Below are 21,195 nucleotides of genomic sequence, written 5' to 3'. Positions count from 1 at the left end.
AATGAAGTTGAATATTGTTCTTTTCAGGTCTGTGAAAAGGTGTGTTGGGATTTTGATGGGGATTGCATTGAATCTATAGATTGCTTTTCAAAAGACTGCTATTTTTTTGTTTTGGTTTGGTTTTTTATTATTATTATTATATTTGTGTTTAACTTTTTCACATCAGCCATGGGTTCCCCTGTCCTCCCCCTTCCCACTCCCGCCGTCACCTTCCCCTCATCCCTTCCCCTCCATTCCCACATCCTCCAGAGCCAAGACTCCCCTGAGGATTCATTTAAACCTGCTGGATTCAGAACAGGCAGGTCCAGTCCCCTCCTTCCAGGTGGAGCAAAGTGTCCATGTGTAAACCCAAGGTTCCAAACAGCCAGCTCATGCACTAAGGACAAGTCCTGGTCCCACAGCCTGGATGCCTCCCAGGGTTTGCAAGCAAATGGATGGATCTAGAAAAAATCATCCTGAGTGAGATAACCCAGACTCAGAAGGACAAACACGGTATGTACTCACTCATATTAGGATACTAGATGTAAAACAAAGATGACTAGACTGCTACACAACTCCAGGTAGGCTACCTAGAAAACAGGACCCTAAGAAAGACACAGGGATAGCCCAATGACAGAGAAATGGATGAGATCTACATGAACAACCTGGACGACAGTGTGAGTAAAGAAAGGCAAGATTTAGGGTAAGGAGATCCCAGCTGGATCAAGAACAGAAAGGGAGAATGAGGAATAACAGACCATGATAAATTATGACCACATGAGAACAGGAATAGACAGAGTGCTCAAGAGATCCCCTTAAATCCACAATGATACATCCTCTGTAGACTGCTGGCAATGGTTGAGAGATAGCCTGATCTGACCTAGTCTGGTGATCAGATGACTAAACACCCTAACAGTTGTGCTGGAACTCTCATCCAATAACTGATGGATGTGGATGCAGAGATCCACAGCCAGGCCCCAGGTGGAGCTCCAGGTGTCCAACTGTCGAGAAAGAGGAGGGACTGTAAGAGCGTGAATTGTTGAGATCAAGATTGCTCAAAGCACAGGGACAAATAGCCAAAGGAAAGGAAGTACATGAATTATGAACCAAAGGCTATGGAGCCCCCAACTGGATCAGGCCCTCTGGATAAGTGAGACAATTAAATAGCTTAAACTGTTTGGGAGGCATCCAGGCTGTGGGACTAGGACCTGTCCTTATTGCATGAGCTAGCTGTTTGGAACCTTGGGCTTACACAGGGATATTTTGCTCAGCCTAGAAGGAGGGGACTGGACCTGCCTGTACTGAATCTACCAGGTTTAAATGAATCCCCAGGGGAATCTTGGCCCTGGAGGAGATAGGAATAGATTGCCATTTTTACTATGTTAATCCTGCCTGTCCAAGAGCATGGGAGATCTTTCCATTTTCTGGTATCTTCTTCTAGTTCTTTCTTCAGAGACTTAAAGTTCTTGTCATACAAATCTCTCACTTGCTTAGTTAGAGTTACCTTAATGTATTTTATATTATTTGTGGCTATTGTAAAGGCTGATGTTTCTCTGATTTCTTTTTCAGCCCATTTATCATTTGTATATAGGAGGGCTACTAATTTTTTTGAGTTAATCTTGTATCCTGCCACATTGCTAAAGGCATATATCAGCTGTAGGAGTTCCCTGGTAGAATTTTTGCGGTCACTTATGTATAATATCCTACCATCTGCAAATAGTGAAAGTTTGACTTTATTCTTTACAATTTGTGTCCCCTTGTTCTCCTTGTCCTGTGTTATTGTTCTAGCTAGAACTTCAAGTGCTATTTTTAATAAATATGGGGAGAGCAGACAACCTTGTCTTGTTCCTGATTTTAGTGGAATGCCTTTGAGTTTCTCTCCAATATTTTTATCATGAAGGGTTGTTGGATTTTGTCAAAGGTCTTTTCAACATCTAATGAAATGATCATGTGTGTTTTTTTCTTTCAGTTTCTTTATATGATGTATTACATTGACAGATTTTCATATGTTGAACCATCTTTCTATCACTGGGATGAAGCCTACTTGATTATAGTGGATAATGTTTTTGATGTATTCTTGGAGTTGGTTTGTTAATATTTTATTGAATTTTTGCATCAATATTCATGAGGGATATTGGTTTCTAATTCTCATTTTTGTTGCATCTTTGTGTGGCTTGGGAATCAGAGTAACTGTAGCCTCATAGAAGGAGTTTTGTAACATTCCTTCTTTTTCTATTGTGTGGAACAATTTGAAGAGTATTGGTATAAACTCTTTGAAGATCTGGTATAATTCTACATTGAAATCATCTGGTCCTGGGCTTTTTATGGGTGGGAGACTTTTAATCACTCTTTCTATTTCCTTAGGAGTTATTGGTCTGTTTAAGTAGTTTATCTGGTCTTGATTTAACTTTGTATGTGGTACCTATCCAGAAAATTGTCCATGTCTTTTAGATTTTCCAATGTTGTGGAGAACAGATGTTTGAAGTATGACCTGATGATTCTCTGGATTTCCCATTGTCAGTTGTTATATCTCTGTTTTCATTTCTGATTGTGTTAATCTCTCTCTCTCTCTCTCTCTCTCTCTCTCTCTCTCTCTCTCTCTGTCTTTTGGTTAGTCTGGATAAGAGCTTGTCAATGTTGTTGATTTTCTCAAAGAAACAACTCTTTATTTCATTGGTTCTTTGGATGGTTCTCTTTGTTTCTATTGTATTGATTTCTTCTCTCAATTTGATTATTTCTTGGTCTATTCCACCTGGGTGACTTTGTTCCTTCTTGTTCTAGAGTTTACAGGTGTGCTGTTAAGTCACCAGTGTGTGATTTCTCCAACTTCTTTATGTGTGCTTTTAGTGCTACCAATTTTCTGTTTTTGCACTGCTTTCATTGTGGCATGTAATTTAGGTATGCAGTGCATTCATTTTCATTGAACTCTAGGAAGTCTTTAATTTCTTTCTTTATTTCTTCCTTGACCCATTGGTGCTTCAGTTGAGCATTTTTCAGTTTCCATGATATTGTAGGCTTTCTATAATTTTTGTTATTGTTTGTGGTGCTGTGCCACTTGAATTTGAAGATTTGTTTTCCCATTAGAATTTCAGTGCATATAAAAGTGATTCATTAGATTATTCTGAGGAATATCATTACCATTTTACACCTATTATGCTTCTGACTCTTGGACGCAATGTGGTCATCTCAGCTAGCCTTCGCGAAATTGCCCTGAGCAGTTTGTAGATGATCTTTGGGTGGTGTTTGTCAGCTTAATATCGTTGTCATAGTCCATCTGGAATCATTGTTTTGGGGTATTATCCTCCATATTTTAGAGATCGAATTAGGTCAGATTACTTTTTTTCTTGGTAATTTTTTCCAGGTATTTCTCCCTTTTCATGGGATGACTATTTGTCCAAAAGTCTTTAAATTCCTCAAGATGGTTGTTTTTGTTATCCTGAAATGTCAAAAAAAAAAAAAAAACCGTCCCCAACCCTAACTTTGAGGAGTTTCAAATCTGATCTACATCAATTTTGATTTATGGTTTTTCCTGAATTTTTTTGTTATTTTTTCTATAGCTATTCTATCATCTATTGTATGTTTTTTTTTTTTACAATAGGGATTAGGTTTGTCAATTTCTCTGGGAAGGAGTTTTCCCCACAATTACAGGAACTGACTGAATGGAATTTGATATGGGGGCAAGAGAGAGGCCCCTCAGGGAGTTTCCTGATGGCAAAGGCAATGATTAGTTTGTCTGTCCCTTGTTGATCTACATTTGTTAGTTCAGTGTCTGCCTTTGCCACATCTTTTGCATAATCCAGAAGGGAGGGATGCTCTGTTGGAATTATTCCTTGAGAAAACATTATTTCCAGGATTTATAGTTCCTTATTAGGTGATATTGTTTACTGCAATTAAAACATCTGACATTATTAGTTTTCTTCAAACCTCTGGAAATCACCTCTCCTATCCAAGTATCATCATGGCCATGAGATTCAATAGTATTTGGATCTTGGATCCATTCCTCCACAGGTGCTGATCTTGCCTTTAATGGCCCAATTATCTTTTGTATTGTGTTTTAGCATTTGCAAAAGTCAGAGATTCAATTACTCTCTGTATAGTTTCTGAATTTGATATCATTCTATTTACTTATGAAGTCAGACTTTGTAAGTAATGAGTGAAGGTTTCTTTTGTGTCCTGTATAACTTTGGGAAATGACTCAATTTTCTTTCCTACTTCTTCAATCCATCCCAAGGCTGCCATTCAACATAAAGCCAGGATGTGGTCATCATATAGAAATTGTCTTTCCACATTAAAATAATCTCCCTTCCCAAGAACTTGATCTTGGGAGATTTCCATACCTCTCACCCTATTTTGTTGTCCAATGATCTTAGCCTCATCCTTCTCCAAGCCCTCCACTGTAATTGTGGACCAGCCTCTAAGACAGCTGTAATCATATCTCTCCAGTCTAGAGGCATAATTCTATTATATGCTGACCACAAGTTTGACATTTGCTTCTCATATGGGGAATGCATATAACACTATAGCTTCTCTGAATCTCCTCAAATGTAACATTTCCACAGGATTTCAGTTAGCTTGTACACAGCCTTGAGCATTTGGCAGGGTTACTAGACACATTAAAGATGGCTGTTTGAAACCTTAGGATGTTTCTCTGTACTCATATAATGCAATGCTGAGATTGGTTCTCCTTTTAAGTTTGAGTTTTTCTATGAACTGTTTCAATAAGTTTTTCTAAAACTTTCATCTTGGCACTCATATTAACCAACTTTTTTGATGATAAAACAGAAATAATCAAACAAAAATATATATAATTGACATTACATAAATCCCATCTATTTTAATTACCCCTCATTCAGTTCTTCCATTTTTAGACCATCAACTGTATTATCAAACAAACACCAAATTCCCTCCATTGTAAAAATATTTAGCATTTCTTAATGTCGGACAAAAATTCTCTTTTAACTATTTTCTCCCTTTAAAAAAATACTAATTGCCAACAGTGACAATTCAGATGAGTGGCTGACTACTTCTATGTAGAACAGTAGAAGCCCAACAGGTTTCAAGGTAGCTACCTAGTGTGGTAGCAGTCTGAGATAGGGACCCAGGCAGAGCCCACAACCCACCAGGAGAGAAGAACCCAAAGAGTCAGTCATCTGCATGAGGGAACTCAAGAAAGTGGCTAACTCCTATGGGTTTTAAAGCCAAAACAAAAAACTTACAGAGTTTGCTGCAGAGGCTGCAACAAAATCTTAGCTAGAAGGTTAGGGATTCGAGCCCATATGGGGTGGTGACAGTGGCTCCATGCAGCTCTACATAAGCCAGGGCCTGCAAGACCACAGGCAAGTGGCATTTTGTGAATTCATGCTCTACAATTTGGATGCCTGTTGTTTGAAAATTAGATGGTCTTTTAATAAAAAACCCAAAGCCAGATATCAGGGTGTAAGCTGAAAGAAAAACTCAACAGCCAGTCACTAGTTCTTACCTCTACAAAATTCTCAGTCTAAAGAGAATGAGTTCCAGTTTCTCCCCAACTAATATGCCTTTCTCTGCCCTGCCATATCACTTCCTGGGATTAAAGGTGAGTGTGCTTTCCAAGCAAAGGCAGGAGATCTCAAGTGATGGTATTAAAGGTGTGTGTCAACACTGCCTGTTTCTATTTCTAATCTAGTGCCTGGCTCAGTCCTCTGATCATCAGGCAAGCTTTATTGAAGTACACAATATATCACCACAGAATTATAGTATGGTGACTGATTTTTTTTTTAAATAACCATAGAGTTTGGGGGTAATTACCACTTCGTCATAGTTTGTAGTCTTTAAAATTTTACACTGTGCCATTTTCATATTGTTTTGTTATTCATTTTTTTCTTTTTTGTACTATTATATTTGTGTTTTAATTTTACACATCAGCCATGGGTTCCCCTGTCCTCCCCTCTCCCCACCCAACCCCACCTTCCCCCCATCGCCTCCCCTCCATTCCCATCTCCTCCAGGGCCAAGACTCCCCTGGGGATTCATTTAAACCTGGTGGATTCAGTTCAGTCAGGTTCAGTTCCCCATAGTTTTAGATATTATCCTTCAAAGCATAAGTTCAAATGACCAATACAATTATGGATGTCATTTTCCAACTGGAAGGACAAAAGATATCACAATGAGATTTGGCACTACAGTAGTAACTGCAGAACTTTATCAAAGAAAAAACTGCAGGTGATAATGAAATGAGAAGGACACTAAATATAATGTTGATGAGAGTGTCAATTATTAGAGCCATTGTGGAAAACAATGTCAGAGGTCTTCTACTTACTCAATCTCTCTCTCTCTCTCTCTCTCTCTCTCTCTCTCTCTCTCTCTCTCTCTCTCTCTCTCTGTATGTCATGGGACCCAGGCACTTTACTTCTGAGCTTATATCCAAAATATATCAGTATATGGAAAATGCAAACATTCTCATTACAGATCCATCTTAGTTTAATACAGAATTTGCAGAGATAGAGTCAAATGTCCTCCAGTATTCTTCACCATTTAAAGTACATAGGCCCTCATTTTTATGCATGAATCTGTGTACCCCACAATTAGACCTAACACAATTCTTTTTCATATGATTTTGATGGGAGAAAATAATTAATGAAAAAAATGTTTTGTTTATTATTTTAGGGCATGAAAGTACAAAACTATACACACTTATGTGCAGATAATCATATCAATGCAAAAGTTAGGCTAGTAAGGAATTAGGGTGAAATTGAAAATTATAAAAATTGGTGCCATAATTTCTCCTCTACTCTACATTTCAGAATTTTTGTTGGCAACAATATAAAACAAACATTTTGCAGACATCTTAATTTAAAATAATTGCAAAAGAATAAGTGCTCATGTCAAGTTAACTAGACCCCCAACACTATGCAGCTCAGCAAATTTTTATACAGTTAGAACAACCATTTGGAATGGGAACTATGGAGTTTTACTCTAAATTTTATACATTCAGTAACAAATATATAAACTGTGTAAAACTGTAGAACCATTGTAATCAGATGTGCTGATAAAGAATTTACCAGATTATTGCATCAAATTATTCTTAGGAAAACCACAATCAACAATCAGAATTTACACTTGAAAATCTGGCAGCAACTGTGAGTAATCTGTTTACTGCTGGGACAGAGACAACAAGCACAACACTGAGATATGCTCTCCTGCTCCTGCTGAAGCACCCACATGTCACAGGTGAGGATACAGATGGTGACACACAGAGTTCCTATAAGATGCTTGAAAGACTCTGTTAGTGTCCTGTGTGTTATTCTTAGAGACCTCTCAGTCCTTCACCTTTTGTGTCACTCACTGGCTGTAAAGAACAGCATGACTAAGACAGTAGGAAAAGCAACCAAATTCTGGTCAGTGTCTTAGTTATTTGGAAGGTAAACTCCAATAGGCATGGCCAGTATACATTGTCCTGTGGAAACATGTTCTTTTATTATTAAAAGTCATGTTTTTAGATCAGCTGAGATATTTTGGTTTCCTTTCTTTATTCTGATGCATCTAACTTTGGGGTGGAGAAAAGAAAATTCACCTCATGGAAGCATAAACAAAAAGCGTAGAATGTACTGAGTCTGGCTGAGAGACTGTGCATTCTGAGAAGTGTTCAAAATATTTAGATTCTCTAAAAACATTTTTCCTTTAATGCAGAAAATGTAGATTAAGGGATTTTATCTCTTCAGAAGTCCATTTCCTTAAACTTCTGTTGGATAATGATTTTTTCAACTGTACCAATCATGTTTTCTTTTACACTGTACATTAAAACAGAGCCAGTGGTCCAGCATATATGAAACACAATTTCTTTCCTGTGCTCAATATATAATACATGATAAAAACACATATGTGAATCAAAATTTGTATTTTTAGGATGGGGAGAGATAACAATAGCAGACAAAGAGACTTCAGCAAACTACTGAAACAATAATGTGAGGAATGAGAAACTATAAAGCAAGAAAGATAATGTTGAAACATAAATGTTAGATTAACATGCATGTGGTAAGAAAACAAGCTGTGGATCTGTATCTACAGACCAGTGAAGGGTCTTGTTCCAAAGGAATGGAAGTTCATGTAGAGAATAAAGATGATTACAGGGTGCTCACCTTGGTGATGTCCTCTTCCTATTCCCATTCAGCAGGTGACCCAACTCCAGGAAAATAAAATTCTTGAAAGAAACTGAGTCTAAGAAGCCTTTAACCTGAGACATTGATGATTGACAGGCAATGAGCAATGGTAGCCTAGGGGCATATGAGTCCCAGAATTCTGGTTCTCAGAGCTTTTTCTCTGCCTTGTTCCATGAATTGAAGCAGCAGGGTCTATCCTCCAGACAAAGGAAATAAATTATAACTCCTTATTTCACCACATTAATAGAAAATATTTGTCTTGTATTATTCAGATAGATTCAAAACATTCACCCAAGATAGACACATGGATGTTCAGGATTGAACATAATCATGAATATCTCCAGGGAGATTACTGAGTCTCATACAAACTATTCTGATTGAGACTACACAAGAAGTCTCAGGATCAGGTATTTTCTTATGAGTTTCTAAAACAGAAGGTAGATTACAGCTCCAGGTTTGCAATAATTTTTGTCCAATTTTCCATTTTTTCATAAAAATATTGAGAATGTTTTTTATCCCACTATCTGAAGTGAAGTCACAGTTAGTCATGGGATCCAGAAGCCTGAATAACTCTTGTTGGAGGGTAAGGGTTGATAGGTACCAGATCTGGGAATCTCCCAATTCAACATTGACCATGTGGGTGTTCTTTATCAAAAAATGAAGGATGAAAGAGAAACAGTTCATAGTCTAATGCTCCTTTTAATTGAGTATATATTCCCAGCACTTAAAAATATATACCTAAATTTCCAGCATGAATTTAAGTAAAAAAAATGAAAATTATGAACAAATGAAAATGCATCCAATTATCTAGAGGACTTCTAATACTGGAAAATAATCATGATTTTCATAATAATGAATAATCTTTATTTAATTGCAATTGATCTAACAATGAATTGGTATAACAAAGTATTATAATCTAATCTGCTGCTTTTTCCTTTTATTGAAAATAGATTTTTCTTTTATCATTATTATTATTATTATTATTATTATTATTATTATATTTGTGTTATAATATTACACATCAGCCATGGGTTCCCCTGTCCTCCCCCCTCCCGCACCCACCCCCACCCACCTTGTCCTCATCCCCTCCCCTCCGTTCCCATCTCCTCCAGGGCCAAGATTCCCCTGGAGATTGTTTAAACCTGGTGGATTCAGTACAGGTAGGTCCAGGCCCTTCCTTCCAGCTGAGCAAAGTGTCCCTGAGTAAGCCCAAGGTTCCACACAGCAAGCACATGCACTAAGTACAGGTCCTGGTCCCATAGCCTGGATGCTTCCCAAACAGTTCAAGTTATTCAATTGTCTCAATTATCCAGAGGGCCTGATCCAGCTGGGGGCTCCACAGCCTTTGGTTCATAATTCATGTGCTTCCATTCATTTGATTATTTGTCCCTGTGCTTTTTCCAAACTTGGGCTCAACAGCTCCACCTGGGGCCTGGCTGAGGATCTCAGCATCCACTTCGATCAGTTATTGGATGAGAGTTCCAGCTCCACTGTCAGGGTGTTTGGCCATCTGAGCACCAGACTAGGTCAGATCAGGCTTTCTCTCAACCATTGCCAGCAGTCTACAGAGGATATATCATTGTGGATTTCTGGGGACCTCTCCAGCACTCTGCCTATTCCTGTTCTCATGTGGTCTTCACTTATCATGGTCTGTTATTCCTTGTTCTCCCTTTCTGTTCCTGATCCAGCTGGGATCTCCTGCTCTCCTAAGCTTTCTTTCCCACAAACCTTGCCTTTCATTACTCCAACTGTCTTCCAGGTTGTTCATGTAGATCTCATCCATTTCTCTGTCATTCGGTGATCCCTGTGTCTTTATTAGGGTACCATTTTCTAGGTAGCATCCCTGGAGTTGTGAATAGCAGTCTAGTCATCTTTCTTTTACATGTAATATCCTCCTATGAGTGAGTACATACCATGTTTGTCCTTCTGAGTCTGGGTTACCTCACTCAGGATGATTTTTTTCTAGATCCATCCATTTACCTACAGAACTCATGATGTCATGGTTTTTCTCTGCTGAGTAGTACTCCATTGTGTATATGTACCATATTTTCTTTATCCATTCTTGAGTTGAAGGGCATCTAGGTTGTGTCCAGATTCTGGCTATTATAAACAACGCTGATATGAATATAGCTGAGCAAATGCCCTTGTGGTATGATTGAGCATTCCTTGGGTAGATGCCCAAGAGTGCTACAGCTGGGTCTTGGGGGAGATGGATTCCCAATTTTCTAAGTAAGCACCATATTGATTTCCAAAGTGGCTGTACAAGCTTGCATTCCCACCAGCAGTGGAGGAGAGTTCCCCTTGCTCTACATCCTCTCCAGCATAAGATGTCTTCTGTGTTTTTGATCTTAGCAACTCTGACAGGTGTAAGGTGGTATCTCAGAGTCGTTTTGATTTGCATTTCCCTGATAATTAGGAATGTTGAGCAATTCCATAAATGCTTTCCAGCCATTTGAACTTTCTCTGTAGAGAATTCTCTGTTTAGTTCTATAGTGCATTTCTTAATTGGAATGTTGGGAATTTTGATGTCTAATTTCTTGAGTTCTTTATGTATTCTGGATATCAGGCCTCTGTCAGATGTGGGGTTCGTGAAGACCAATTCCCATTATATAGGCTGTAGCTTTGTCTTGTTAATCATGTCCTTTGCTCTATAAAAGCTTCTCAGTTTCAACAGGTCACATTGATTGATTGTTTCTCTCAGTGTCTGTGCTACTGGTGTTATATTTAGAAAGTGATCTCTGGTGCCAATGTGTTCAAGAATACTTCCTACTTTCTCTTCTATCAGGTTCAGAGTAACTGGATTTAAGTTGAGGTCTTTGACCCACTTGGACTTAAGTTTTGTGCACAGTGACAGATATGGATCTATTTGCAGCATTCTACATGTTGACATCCAGTTATGCCAGCACCATTTGTTGAAGATGCTTTCTTTTTTCCATTGTACAGTTTTGGCTTCTTTGTCAAAATTTTTATGTTCATAGGTGTGCAGGTTAATGTCAGGGTCTTCAATTCAATTTGATTGGATGACATGTTGGTTTTTATGCCAGTACCAAGCTGTTTTTATTACAGTAGCTCAATAGTAGAGCTTAAGGTTGGGGATTGTGATGCCTCCAGAGGTTGCTATATTGTACAGGATTCTTTTGGCTGTCCTGGGTTTTTGTTTTTCCATATGAAGTTGAGAATTATTCTTTCCATTTCTGTGAAGAATTGTGTTGGTAATTTGATGGGGATTGTGTTGTATCTGTAGATTGTTTTTGGTAAGATCACCATTTTTACTATGTTAATCCTGCATATCCATGACCATGGGAGGTCTTTCCATTTTCTGACATCTTTTTCAATTTCTTTTTTCAGGGACCTAAAGTTCTTGTCATATAGGTCCTTCACATGCTTAGTTAGAGTAACCCCAAGCTATTTTATATCACTTGTGGCTATTGTAAAAGGTGATGTGTCTCTGATTTCATTCTCAGCCTGTTTGTCTATTGTACATAGGAGGGCTACTGATGTTTTTGAGTTGATCTTGTATCCTGCTATTTTGCTGAAGGTTTTTATTAGCTGTATCAGTTCCTTGGTTGAATTTTTGGGATCACTCATGTATACTAACATGTCATCTGCAAATAGGCAGAGCTTGACTTCTTCCTTTCCAATTTGTATCCCCTTAATCTCCTTATGTTGTCTTATAGCTCTGGCTAGAACTTCAAGTACTATATTGAATAAGTATGGGGAGAGGGCACAGCCTTGCCTTGTTCCTGATTTTAGTGGTATTGCTTTGAGTTTCTCTCCATTTAATTTAATGTTGGCTGTTGGCTTGCTGTATATTGCCTTTATTATGTTTAAGTATGTTCCCTGTATTCCTGATCACTCCAAGACCTTTATCATGAAGGGGTGTTGGATTTTCTCAAATGCCTTTTCTACATCTAGTGAGATGATCATGTGTTTTTTTTTCCTTTGAGTTTGTTTATGTGGTGTATTACATTGATGGACTTTTGTATATTGAACCACTCTTGCATCCCTGGGATGAAGCCTACTTGATCATGGTGGATAATTTTTTGATGTGTTCTTGGAGTCTGTTCGCCAGTATTTTATTGAGTATTTTTGCATCAATGTTCATGTGGGAGCTCTGTCTACAGTTCTCTTTCTTTGTTGCATCTTTGTTTGGTTTAGGAATCAGGGTAATTGTAGCCTCATAGAAGAGGTTTGGTAATATTCCTTCTGCTTCTATTGTGTGGAACAATTTAAAGAGTATTGGTATTAAGTCTTCTAAGATCTGGTAGAATTCTGCACTGAAATCATCTGGTCTTTGGCTTTTTTTTTTTTTTTTTTTTGGTTGGGAGACTGATTCTATTTCCTTAGGGGGTTATTGGACTATTTAAATGGTTTATCTGGTCTTGATTTAACTTAGGTATGTGGTACCTATCCAGAAAATTATCCATTTCTTTTAGATTTTCCAGTTTTGTGCAATAGAGGTTTTTGAAGTATGACCTGATGATTCTCTGGATTAACTAATTGTCTGTTGTTATGTCCCCCTTTTCATTTCTGATTTTGTGAATTTGGATGCTCTCTCTCTCTGACTTTTGGTTAGTTTGGATAGGGGCTTGTCTATCTTGTTGATCTTCTCAAAGAACCAACTCTTTGTTTCATTAATCCTTTGTATTGTTCTCTTTATTTCTATTTTATTGATTTCAGCTCTCAATTTGATAGTTTCCTGGGATCTGTTCCTCCTGGGAGACTTTGCTTCTTCCTATTCAAGGGCTTTCAGGTGTGCTGTCAAGTCACTAGAGTGAGATTTCTCCAGCCTCTTTATGTGGGCATTTAGTGCTATGAATTTCCCTCTTAGAACTGCTTTCATAGTGTCCCATAAGTTTGGGTTTGTGGTGTATTCATTTTCATTGATCTCTAGGAAGTCTTTAATTTCTTTATTTCTTCCTTAACCCATTGGTGATTCAGTGGAGCAATATTCAGTTTCCATGAGATTGTAGGATTTCTGTAGTTTTTGTTGTTGTTGAAATCTAATTTTAAACCATGGTGGTCCGATAGAACAGAGGAGGTTATTCCAATTGTTTTGTATCTGTTGAGATTTGCTTTGTGGCCAAGTACGTGGTCGATTTTAGAGAAGGTTCCATGGGGTGCTGAGAAGAAGGTATATTCTTTTTTGTTTGGGTAGAATGTTCTGTAGATATAGACTAAGTCCATTTGAGCCATAACATCAGTTAAGACCATTATATCTCTGTTTAGTTTCAATTTGTCCGATCTGTCCAGAGGTGAAAGTGGGGTGTTGAAGTCTCCCACTATTAATGTGTGGGGTTTTATATGTGATTTAAGCTTTAGTAATGTTTCTTTTACACATGTGGGTGCCCTTGTGTTTGGGGCATAAATGTTCAGAATTGAAACTTCATCTTGGTGGATCTTTCCTGCGATGAGTATGTAATGTCCTTCATCATCTCTTTTGATTGATTTTAGTTTGAAGTCTATTTTGCTGGATGTTAAGATGGCTACACCAGCTTGCTTCTTAAGACCATTTGATTGGAAAGTCTTTTCCACTCTTTTATTCTCAGGAAGTGTCTGTCTTTGAATTTGAGGTGTGTTTCTTGTATGCAGCAGAAAGATGGGTCCTGTTTTCATATCCATTCTGTTAGCCTGTGTCTTTTTATAGGTGAATTAAGTCCATTGATATTAAGGGATATTAATGACCAGTGATTGTTGGTTCCTGTTATTATTTTTATTTTTTGGTAGTAGTGTGTGTGTACTTCTCTTCTTTGGGGTTTACTGCTGTAGTGTTATCTATTGCTTGTGTTTTCATGGGTTTATCTGCCTTCCTTGGGTTGGAATTTTCTTTCTAGTGCTTTCTGTAGGGCTGGGTTTGTGGATAAGTATTGTTTAAATCTGGTTTTGTTTTGGAAGGTCTTGTTCATTTCATCTATGATGATTGAAAGTTTTGCTGGGTATATTAGTCTAGGCTGGCATCCATGGTCTCTTAGTGTCTGCATTATATCTGTCCAAGGCCTTCTGGCTTTCAAAGTCTCCATTGAGAAATCGGGTGTTATTCTGATGGATTTGCCTTAATAAGTCACTCGGCCTTTTTTCTTTGCTGCCCTTAATATTCTTTCTTTATTCTATACATTTAGTTGTTTAATTATTATGTGGCGCAGGGACTTTTTTGGGGGGGTCTAGTCTGTTTTGTGTTCTACAGGCTTCTTGTATCTTCATAGGCATTTCGTTCTTTAAGGTGGGAAAATTTTCTTCTATGATCTTGTTAAATATATTTTCAGTGACTTTGTGTTGGTATTCTTCTCCTTCCTCTGTCCCTATTATTCATAGGTTTGGTCTTTTCATGGTGTCCCAAATTTCTTGGACATTTTGGGTCATGACTTTGTTGGTTTTACTGTTTTCTTTGACTGATGAATCTATTTCTTCTACCGTATCTTCAACACCAGAGATCCTCTCTTCCATCTCTTGCATTCTGTTGTTTATACTTGTCTCTGAATTTCCTGTTTGTTTACTCAGATTTTCTATTTCCAGCATTCCTTCTGCTAGTGTCTTCTTCATTTTTTCTATTTCCCTCTTCAGGTCTTGGACTGTTTCCCTCATCTGTTTTGTTGCTCTTTCATGATTTTCTTTCAGGGACTTATTGTTTTCTTCTCTACGTTATTTTTGATTTCTTCTATATAAGGCTCTAGCCTCTTCATGATTTTACTTATAAGGTTGTTTTCTTCTTCTTCTTCCATTCTGTGATGTTCAGGTCTAGCTGTTGGAGAAGGGCTAGTTTCTGGGGATGCTGTATTGCTCTTTATTTTGTTGTATGTACTTCTGCCTTGGTGTCTGCCCATCTGCTTGTGGATTCGTTCTTGGTCTTAACAGTGTACTTGGTCCAGACAGAGCTAACAGATTTAGGGAGCCTCTCTATGGTCCAGATGGAATTTCTGGGCTGGCTGAGAGTACAGGCCAGATAGGAGCTGGGGGGCTGGACTCTGAGTCTCAGGAAGTCCCTGGGGTCTCCTTATCATGTCCAGATGGGAGCTCCTCTTGTCCAGATGGGAGTTCCGGGACAGGATGGAAGCTCTGGTCCAGATGGGAGTTCCAGGGAGGATGGGAGCTGGGGGCTCTCTGGTCCTGATGGGAGTTCCAGCCAGGATGGAATGCTGGACACTGCTCTCTAAGTCTCTGGAAGTGGCTGGGGTCTCCAGCAGATGGTTGTGGGGGCAAGGCGTTAAGGTTGTAATGTCCACCTGAGGGTTTCTCTGGTCCAGATGGGAGTTCTGGTGTGGTTGGGAGCTGGGGGCTGGTCTCTGAGTCTCAGGAAGTGGCTGGGGTCTCAGGCAAATGGGTTTGGGGGCAGGGTGTGGAGACTGCAGGGTGTGCCTGCAGTCTTTGAAAAGGGGAGCCTTCCCACAGAGCCCTCCAATTGGCTGGAAACTGGGGCCAAGTTGAGCAGGTCCTCCCAGGATAGTGCCCAGGGGTGGGACCCAGGGGCGGTTGCCTCTCTGACTATAACCCCAGGCACTCACCTCGATTTTTTGCTTATGTAATATGTTATGACTAGAATTTCCCCCTCCCTTTACTCTGTCTTTTACCTCCTCTCATTCCAGATTATCATTTTCTGCCTCTCATTAGAAAACAAAAAGACTTCTAAAAAATAATATATAATATAATACAATGTAAAAAATACAATATGACACAACATAAAAAACCACTAGAATTGGAAAAAATGAACAAAGGAAAAGAACACAAGAGAAGGCACAGGAAACAGAGACCTATTCCTTTGCACATCAAAGAATCTCAAAAAAAACACTAAACTGGAAACCATAATATATATGCAAAGGACCTGATGCAGACCTGTGCAGGCCCTGTGCATGCTGCCTCAGTCTCTGTGAGTTTATATGTTCTTTGATTATTTTGATTTTATAAGATCTTAATTTTTTTTAATATCCTCCATCCCCTCTGGTTCTCATACTCTTTCTGCTTCCTATTCCACGGGATTCCCTGATCCCTGAGGGGAGGGATTTGATGGAGACATTCCATTTAGTGTTAAGTATTCCAAGGGCTCTCATTCTCTGTACAATGTCTGATTGAGGGTCAGTGTATTTGTTGGTATCTGATGAAAGTTGAAGCTTCCCTTAAGATGGCTGAGCAAGACAGTGATCTAAGAGTATAGCAGAATGTTGTTAGGAGTCATTTTATTGCTATGTTTTTGTTCTGTGTTCTGTTGTTAATGTTTTGTTCTAAAACAGAGTATTTGATTTTAACATAGGTTCCTGGGCTCTCTAGTCTCCCATTATTGGCCCCCCAGCAGTTTCAGGATGGGTTTTATAACATAGATTGAGCCTTAAGTTAAATCAGTTCTTGGTTGGATACTCCCTCAAGTTTTATGCCACCATTCCCCTAGCATATCCTGTAGGCAAGGCACCATTTTGATCAAAGGATTTATTGTTGTCTTGGTGTTTATGATGCTCTTTTGACAGTATGCAGAGTATATTCCTGCACTAAAGATACTAGAACATAGGGGTGACGGTTCTATGTAGGCATCAGCCTGACTTGTCCGTGTTCACAGTGTTGTATGGGTGTTGCTTCAACAATGGATCTATGCTGTCAGTTTGTGGAGAGCAACTTATTGTCTTGCCACCAGACTGGGTCTTTTGAGATTTCTATGGAACTCCTTTGACCAACAACTCAATTAAATGTAACCTAACCCTGGTACTGTAAGTTTCATTTAGTAACAAGGGATTTTCAGCTAGGGCTCTTGGATATTTCATTTAGATCACCTTCATATATGTTTTATGAAGTTTGTACTGTATTAAGATTCCATACTATCCCTCAAATGACCCTGAATTTTAGGTATTTCTCCCTATATTCCCCCCTCCACCTTGTCTCCCCTCCCCACTCAGGCCTCACTCCAATATATCCATAACTATCTATTCTATCTCCCTTTCCTAACAAGATCTATCTGTCCTCCATAGTCCCTTACTTTACATCTACTCTCTGTGGTTCTACAGAGTGTAGCTTGGTTATCATTTATTTAAAAGATGATATCTACATATAAGTGAGTGCATACCATATTTGTCTTTCTGAGTCTGGATTATATCATTCAGGGTGGATTTTTTCTAGCCCTATCTATTTACATGAGAATTTCATTTTTTAATGGATGAGGAACACTCCATTGTATAAATGTACCACATTTTAAAAAGTCTGTTTTTCTATTTATGGACATCTACTTTGTTTCCATTTTCTGGCTATTATGAATAAAGAAGCAATGAACATGATTGAGCAAGTGTTTCTGTGATAGGCTGAAGCAGCTATTAGGTATATGCCCAAGGGTGGTGCAGGTGGATCTTGAGGTAGAGTCTCTTCTTCCTGAAGTACTGTCACACTATCATAAATACACATGCATTAGAAAGTGAGTATAGGGGCTGGCAATTTAGCTCCTAGCAAGTACAAGGCCCTGGGTTCGGTCTTCAGCAAGATGGAAAAAAAAAAAGAAAGTGAGTGTAAAAGAATATTGTATTTGGATACAGATTTAGTATCTGACATCTAATGTTCTTTACCACAGACTAAAGCATATTGACTAATAATACCTGTTTTATTTGATACTTTTATTTACTTGTATCTTATATGCTGTTATGTCTACTAAATAATAAGTATATGCTGATTTATAATATCTATATAGGATAATATGAATCCACAATACAGCATTTCTTTATAAATATGTATACTTTTATTCCTGAATAAAAAAATGCACATTTATAATTCTTTTGGAACACTTACATTATACTGTGTATGACCTACCATTACACCAAACATGTCACTTTTCAACAATTTCCCAATTTCTCACTGTGACCAACCAGCTAAAGTCCAGGAAGAGGTTAATCATGTGGTTGGCAGACACCGCAGCCCCTGCATGCAGGACAGGAACCACATGCCCTACACAGATGCCATGATTCATGAGGTCCAGAGATTCATTGACCTCGTCCCCACCAACCTGCTCCATGCAATGACCTGTGACACTAAGTTCAGGAACTACCTTATACCCAAGGTAAGCTTGTCTATATTCTCTGCTGCACCTCTGTGCTCCTGATGTTCCCAGATCACAGTGCAGTTCTAGTCCTTTGTGTCACCTGGTGCTGCTGGTGGCTTATACTGCTTCACAATCTGGAGGGCTGCTCTACTTCAGATACAAATACATCTGGGTGAATATCTTTGTTACTATTTCTCTATAATTCTCTGCTCTTCTTTCCATCTGCTTAATGGAAACAATTGATGTAATCATTTCATTGTTCTTATTTTCATCTAGACATGTGAATATTATTATTTCTAATGAGACATCTTTAAATGTATGTGGAATTTGAAGTTGTTATGTGGGCTAATACTTTTCTATAGACTTTTCACATTCCTGTGGTCATAGTTTCTCTTCATTTTGATGAATTGCAGTATAATGATGAACAGACTCTGGTGCAATGGGCATCACTTATTGATGATTAGGATGAAGGATTGTAAATATAATATTTCCCTATCAAGTTTAATGGTTTTTGGAATAAACTGACAGTTGTGTAGATCCGATGAAAATTTTTGGCCTGATTCTTTTAATGGTATAAGAGATACTTTATTGTTGAGCCAATTGTGTGTGAGCATGACCCAGAACAGAGAATTTTACTTTGAAATGACTTTTATTCACCAAAGTCTGTACATAATTTTCAAGATTATTCTCTGCACCTATTACATGGTTCAATGTATTGTTTACCCTTTGAACACTGACTGTATATGTTATAAACACAAATGTACATTGTATTTTTTCTATCCCACTTTGCTTTGTAGCACAAATTCAATAAAAAGCTGCTTGCCTCTGGCCTTGTAGTCCCTAGCTCAGGCCCGAGCTGCACACAGCTGGTTTTGATGGTACACTTAGGTAGAATTTGGTGAAGGAAGTGGAGGCAGAAGGATGCCAAGTTCAAGGCCAGCCTGGGAGGCTAGCTGGGGAGAAATTGCAGCAGGGGACAGGCTAGGCCACAAACAGTGGCAGCAGGACTATGGAGGCTGCAGCTACTGCTCTGCATCATCAACTGCTTCTAATTGTGTTGGTGGCAGCAGCAATGCTGCCAATGGGGATGAAAAGTTTACCTCTGCTTGTTCAGAGTACAATTACCAGGACCATTGTACTACATGAATGCGTTGTCAAAAGTTGGTTTGGAGAAGTTTTAATAAGCAATTGGCAGGTAGAAAAAAATGCTGTGAAGACAATCTCTTCTAGGGAAGAACATCCATGTTACTCAAAGGCAGAGATTTATCAGACTGTTATGTCACACCAGGAAAACATCCTAGGATTTATAGCAACAGACAACAAAGACAATATCACATGGACTCAGCCATAACTGATGTCTGATAACCATGAGCATGGATCCTTTTTTGGATAACTTGAATAAATACACAGTTACAGTGGAAGAAATGATCAAACTCACTCTGTCAACAGCAAGCAGTCTTGCCCATTGGTATAGATATAATAGGATGAAAGGCTAGATTAATGAACTTACTTCTAAAGATCAAGTCAGTAGAACATGAGACTCTTAATCTCAGGGTTGTGGGTTCGCGACCCACGTTGGGCGCCATATATTGGTGAAATTATTAAGGCCACTCCACGTAGTTAAAAGAGAGGTTTATTTTGTGGGGTAACTTACAAATGAAGGGATAGTTAGCAGGGTCTGGGAAAGGTATGGCACAGTCCGGTGATGTTCTCTGGAGAACTCTGCTCTGTCTACCTCCAGGGTCCAGGGTCCTGGAACCAAGAGATCCTTCTCCTTTAGATCCTGGGTCTTCAGTGTCCTCTCTTGGCCCTACCTTGTATGCGTGAATGTTACTGAAGTCTCAATGGGGGTTGGAATTACAGGCCAATGCTGGAATGGCTACCCACTACCGCCCATCTTTACATGGAGATTATTAGTACCCAAGGAAAGCCAGCTATTGCTCACAGAGACTGGAAATCAAGAATATCTTGGAGAAGAGGAATGGAACCTGTTGTATTGCAAACTAAGCACTGACTGTGAGACATGATTTTGACACAGATACAATTGATATTGCTCCAAACCACAGAGTAAACACCACCCGAAGGTCAGCTTTAGACTACAAACTGCTCAGGACAATTTCAAGATGGTTTGCTGATATCCCTGCAATTACAGTTCCATCAGGATAATGATAATACCACTATGCTGACAAACACCACTCAAAGATTGGCTTTGGACTACAAACTGCTCAAGACAATTTCATATTGGCTAGCTGAGATGAACCACCCTCACAGACTACATGAGCAAGGGCTTGAGACAAGCCCTGCACTTTCCATTATGCAGAGACTGGACAAATGATACAGCTAACTCTCCCAGGACTTGGCAACTAACCCAAAACCATTTTTTCAGGATTGCCCAAAGATGCCTTCACCCTAGAGAGCGGGAAGTAATTTTAAGAATGCAACACCCACATTCACAAGAGGTGGGGGCGGGTGGTTTTTGGTCATTCAATGGATTGCGGATAATTGTCATTGTTTACAATGGTTGGTTATTTGTTAATGTTAATTGTTAACACTGTTAAAAGTTGTTAATTGTTAGTGGTCAGGAAAAAGATGAACAAAGAAAATTACATTCTGGGTATTTGTTTGAAAAGTAAAAGGAAAAAAAGAGGATATAGATAAGAGGTAGATTATTGAGTCTACTCTAAAAAAGATATAGAAATGATGTATAAAGGGTATATTATTGAATCTACTACTCTGAAGAGGAAAAAAGAGGCTATAGATATGATCTTTTTTTTTTTTTTTTTTTGAGCTGAGGACCGAACCCAGGGCCTTGTGCTTGCTAGGCAAGTGCTCTACCACTAAGCTAAATCCCCAACCAAGATATGATAAGAAAAAAGGTAGATTATTGAATCTACTCTCAAAAAAGATTTAAAAATTATAGAATAAAGGGTATATTATTGAATCAACTTCAAAAAAAGGAGAGAATATGGATATGATAAGATTAAAAAGAGATTATTGAATCTACTTTTAGAAAGCAACTACTAGTTTTAAATATTTGACATTCAATTGGATTTTTGTATATAGTATGCAAATTATG

At 38.5% G+C, this 21,195-nt stretch overlaps 1 protein-coding gene across 3 annotated transcripts in view; it reads left to right on the top strand.

Annotated features, from left to right (window-relative positions):
* LOC118587030 (cytochrome P450 2C26-like) overlaps nucleotides 1–21,195 on the top strand; it is a 54,820-nt gene that overhangs the window by 27,780 nt on the left and 5,845 nt on the right. For all 3 annotated transcript variants that reach the window (XM_036192588.1, XM_036192607.1, XM_036192596.1), the window contains 2 exons: nucleotides 7,046–7,187; nucleotides 17,950–18,137. In XM_036192588.1, the coding sequence (XP_036048481.1) occupies nucleotides 7,046–7,187; nucleotides 17,950–18,137 (330 nt within the window). The remainder of the gene's footprint in view (nucleotides 1–7,045; nucleotides 7,188–17,949; nucleotides 18,138–21,195) is intronic.

Source organism: Onychomys torridus, chromosome 1, assembly GCF_903995425.1.
Source record: "Onychomys torridus chromosome 1, mOncTor1.1, whole genome shotgun sequence".
Lineage (NCBI taxonomy): Eukaryota > Metazoa > Chordata > Mammalia > Rodentia > Cricetidae > Onychomys > Onychomys torridus.
The sequence above is the reverse complement of the archived record's forward strand: the minus strand, read 5'-3'. Positions and strand labels throughout refer to the sequence as shown.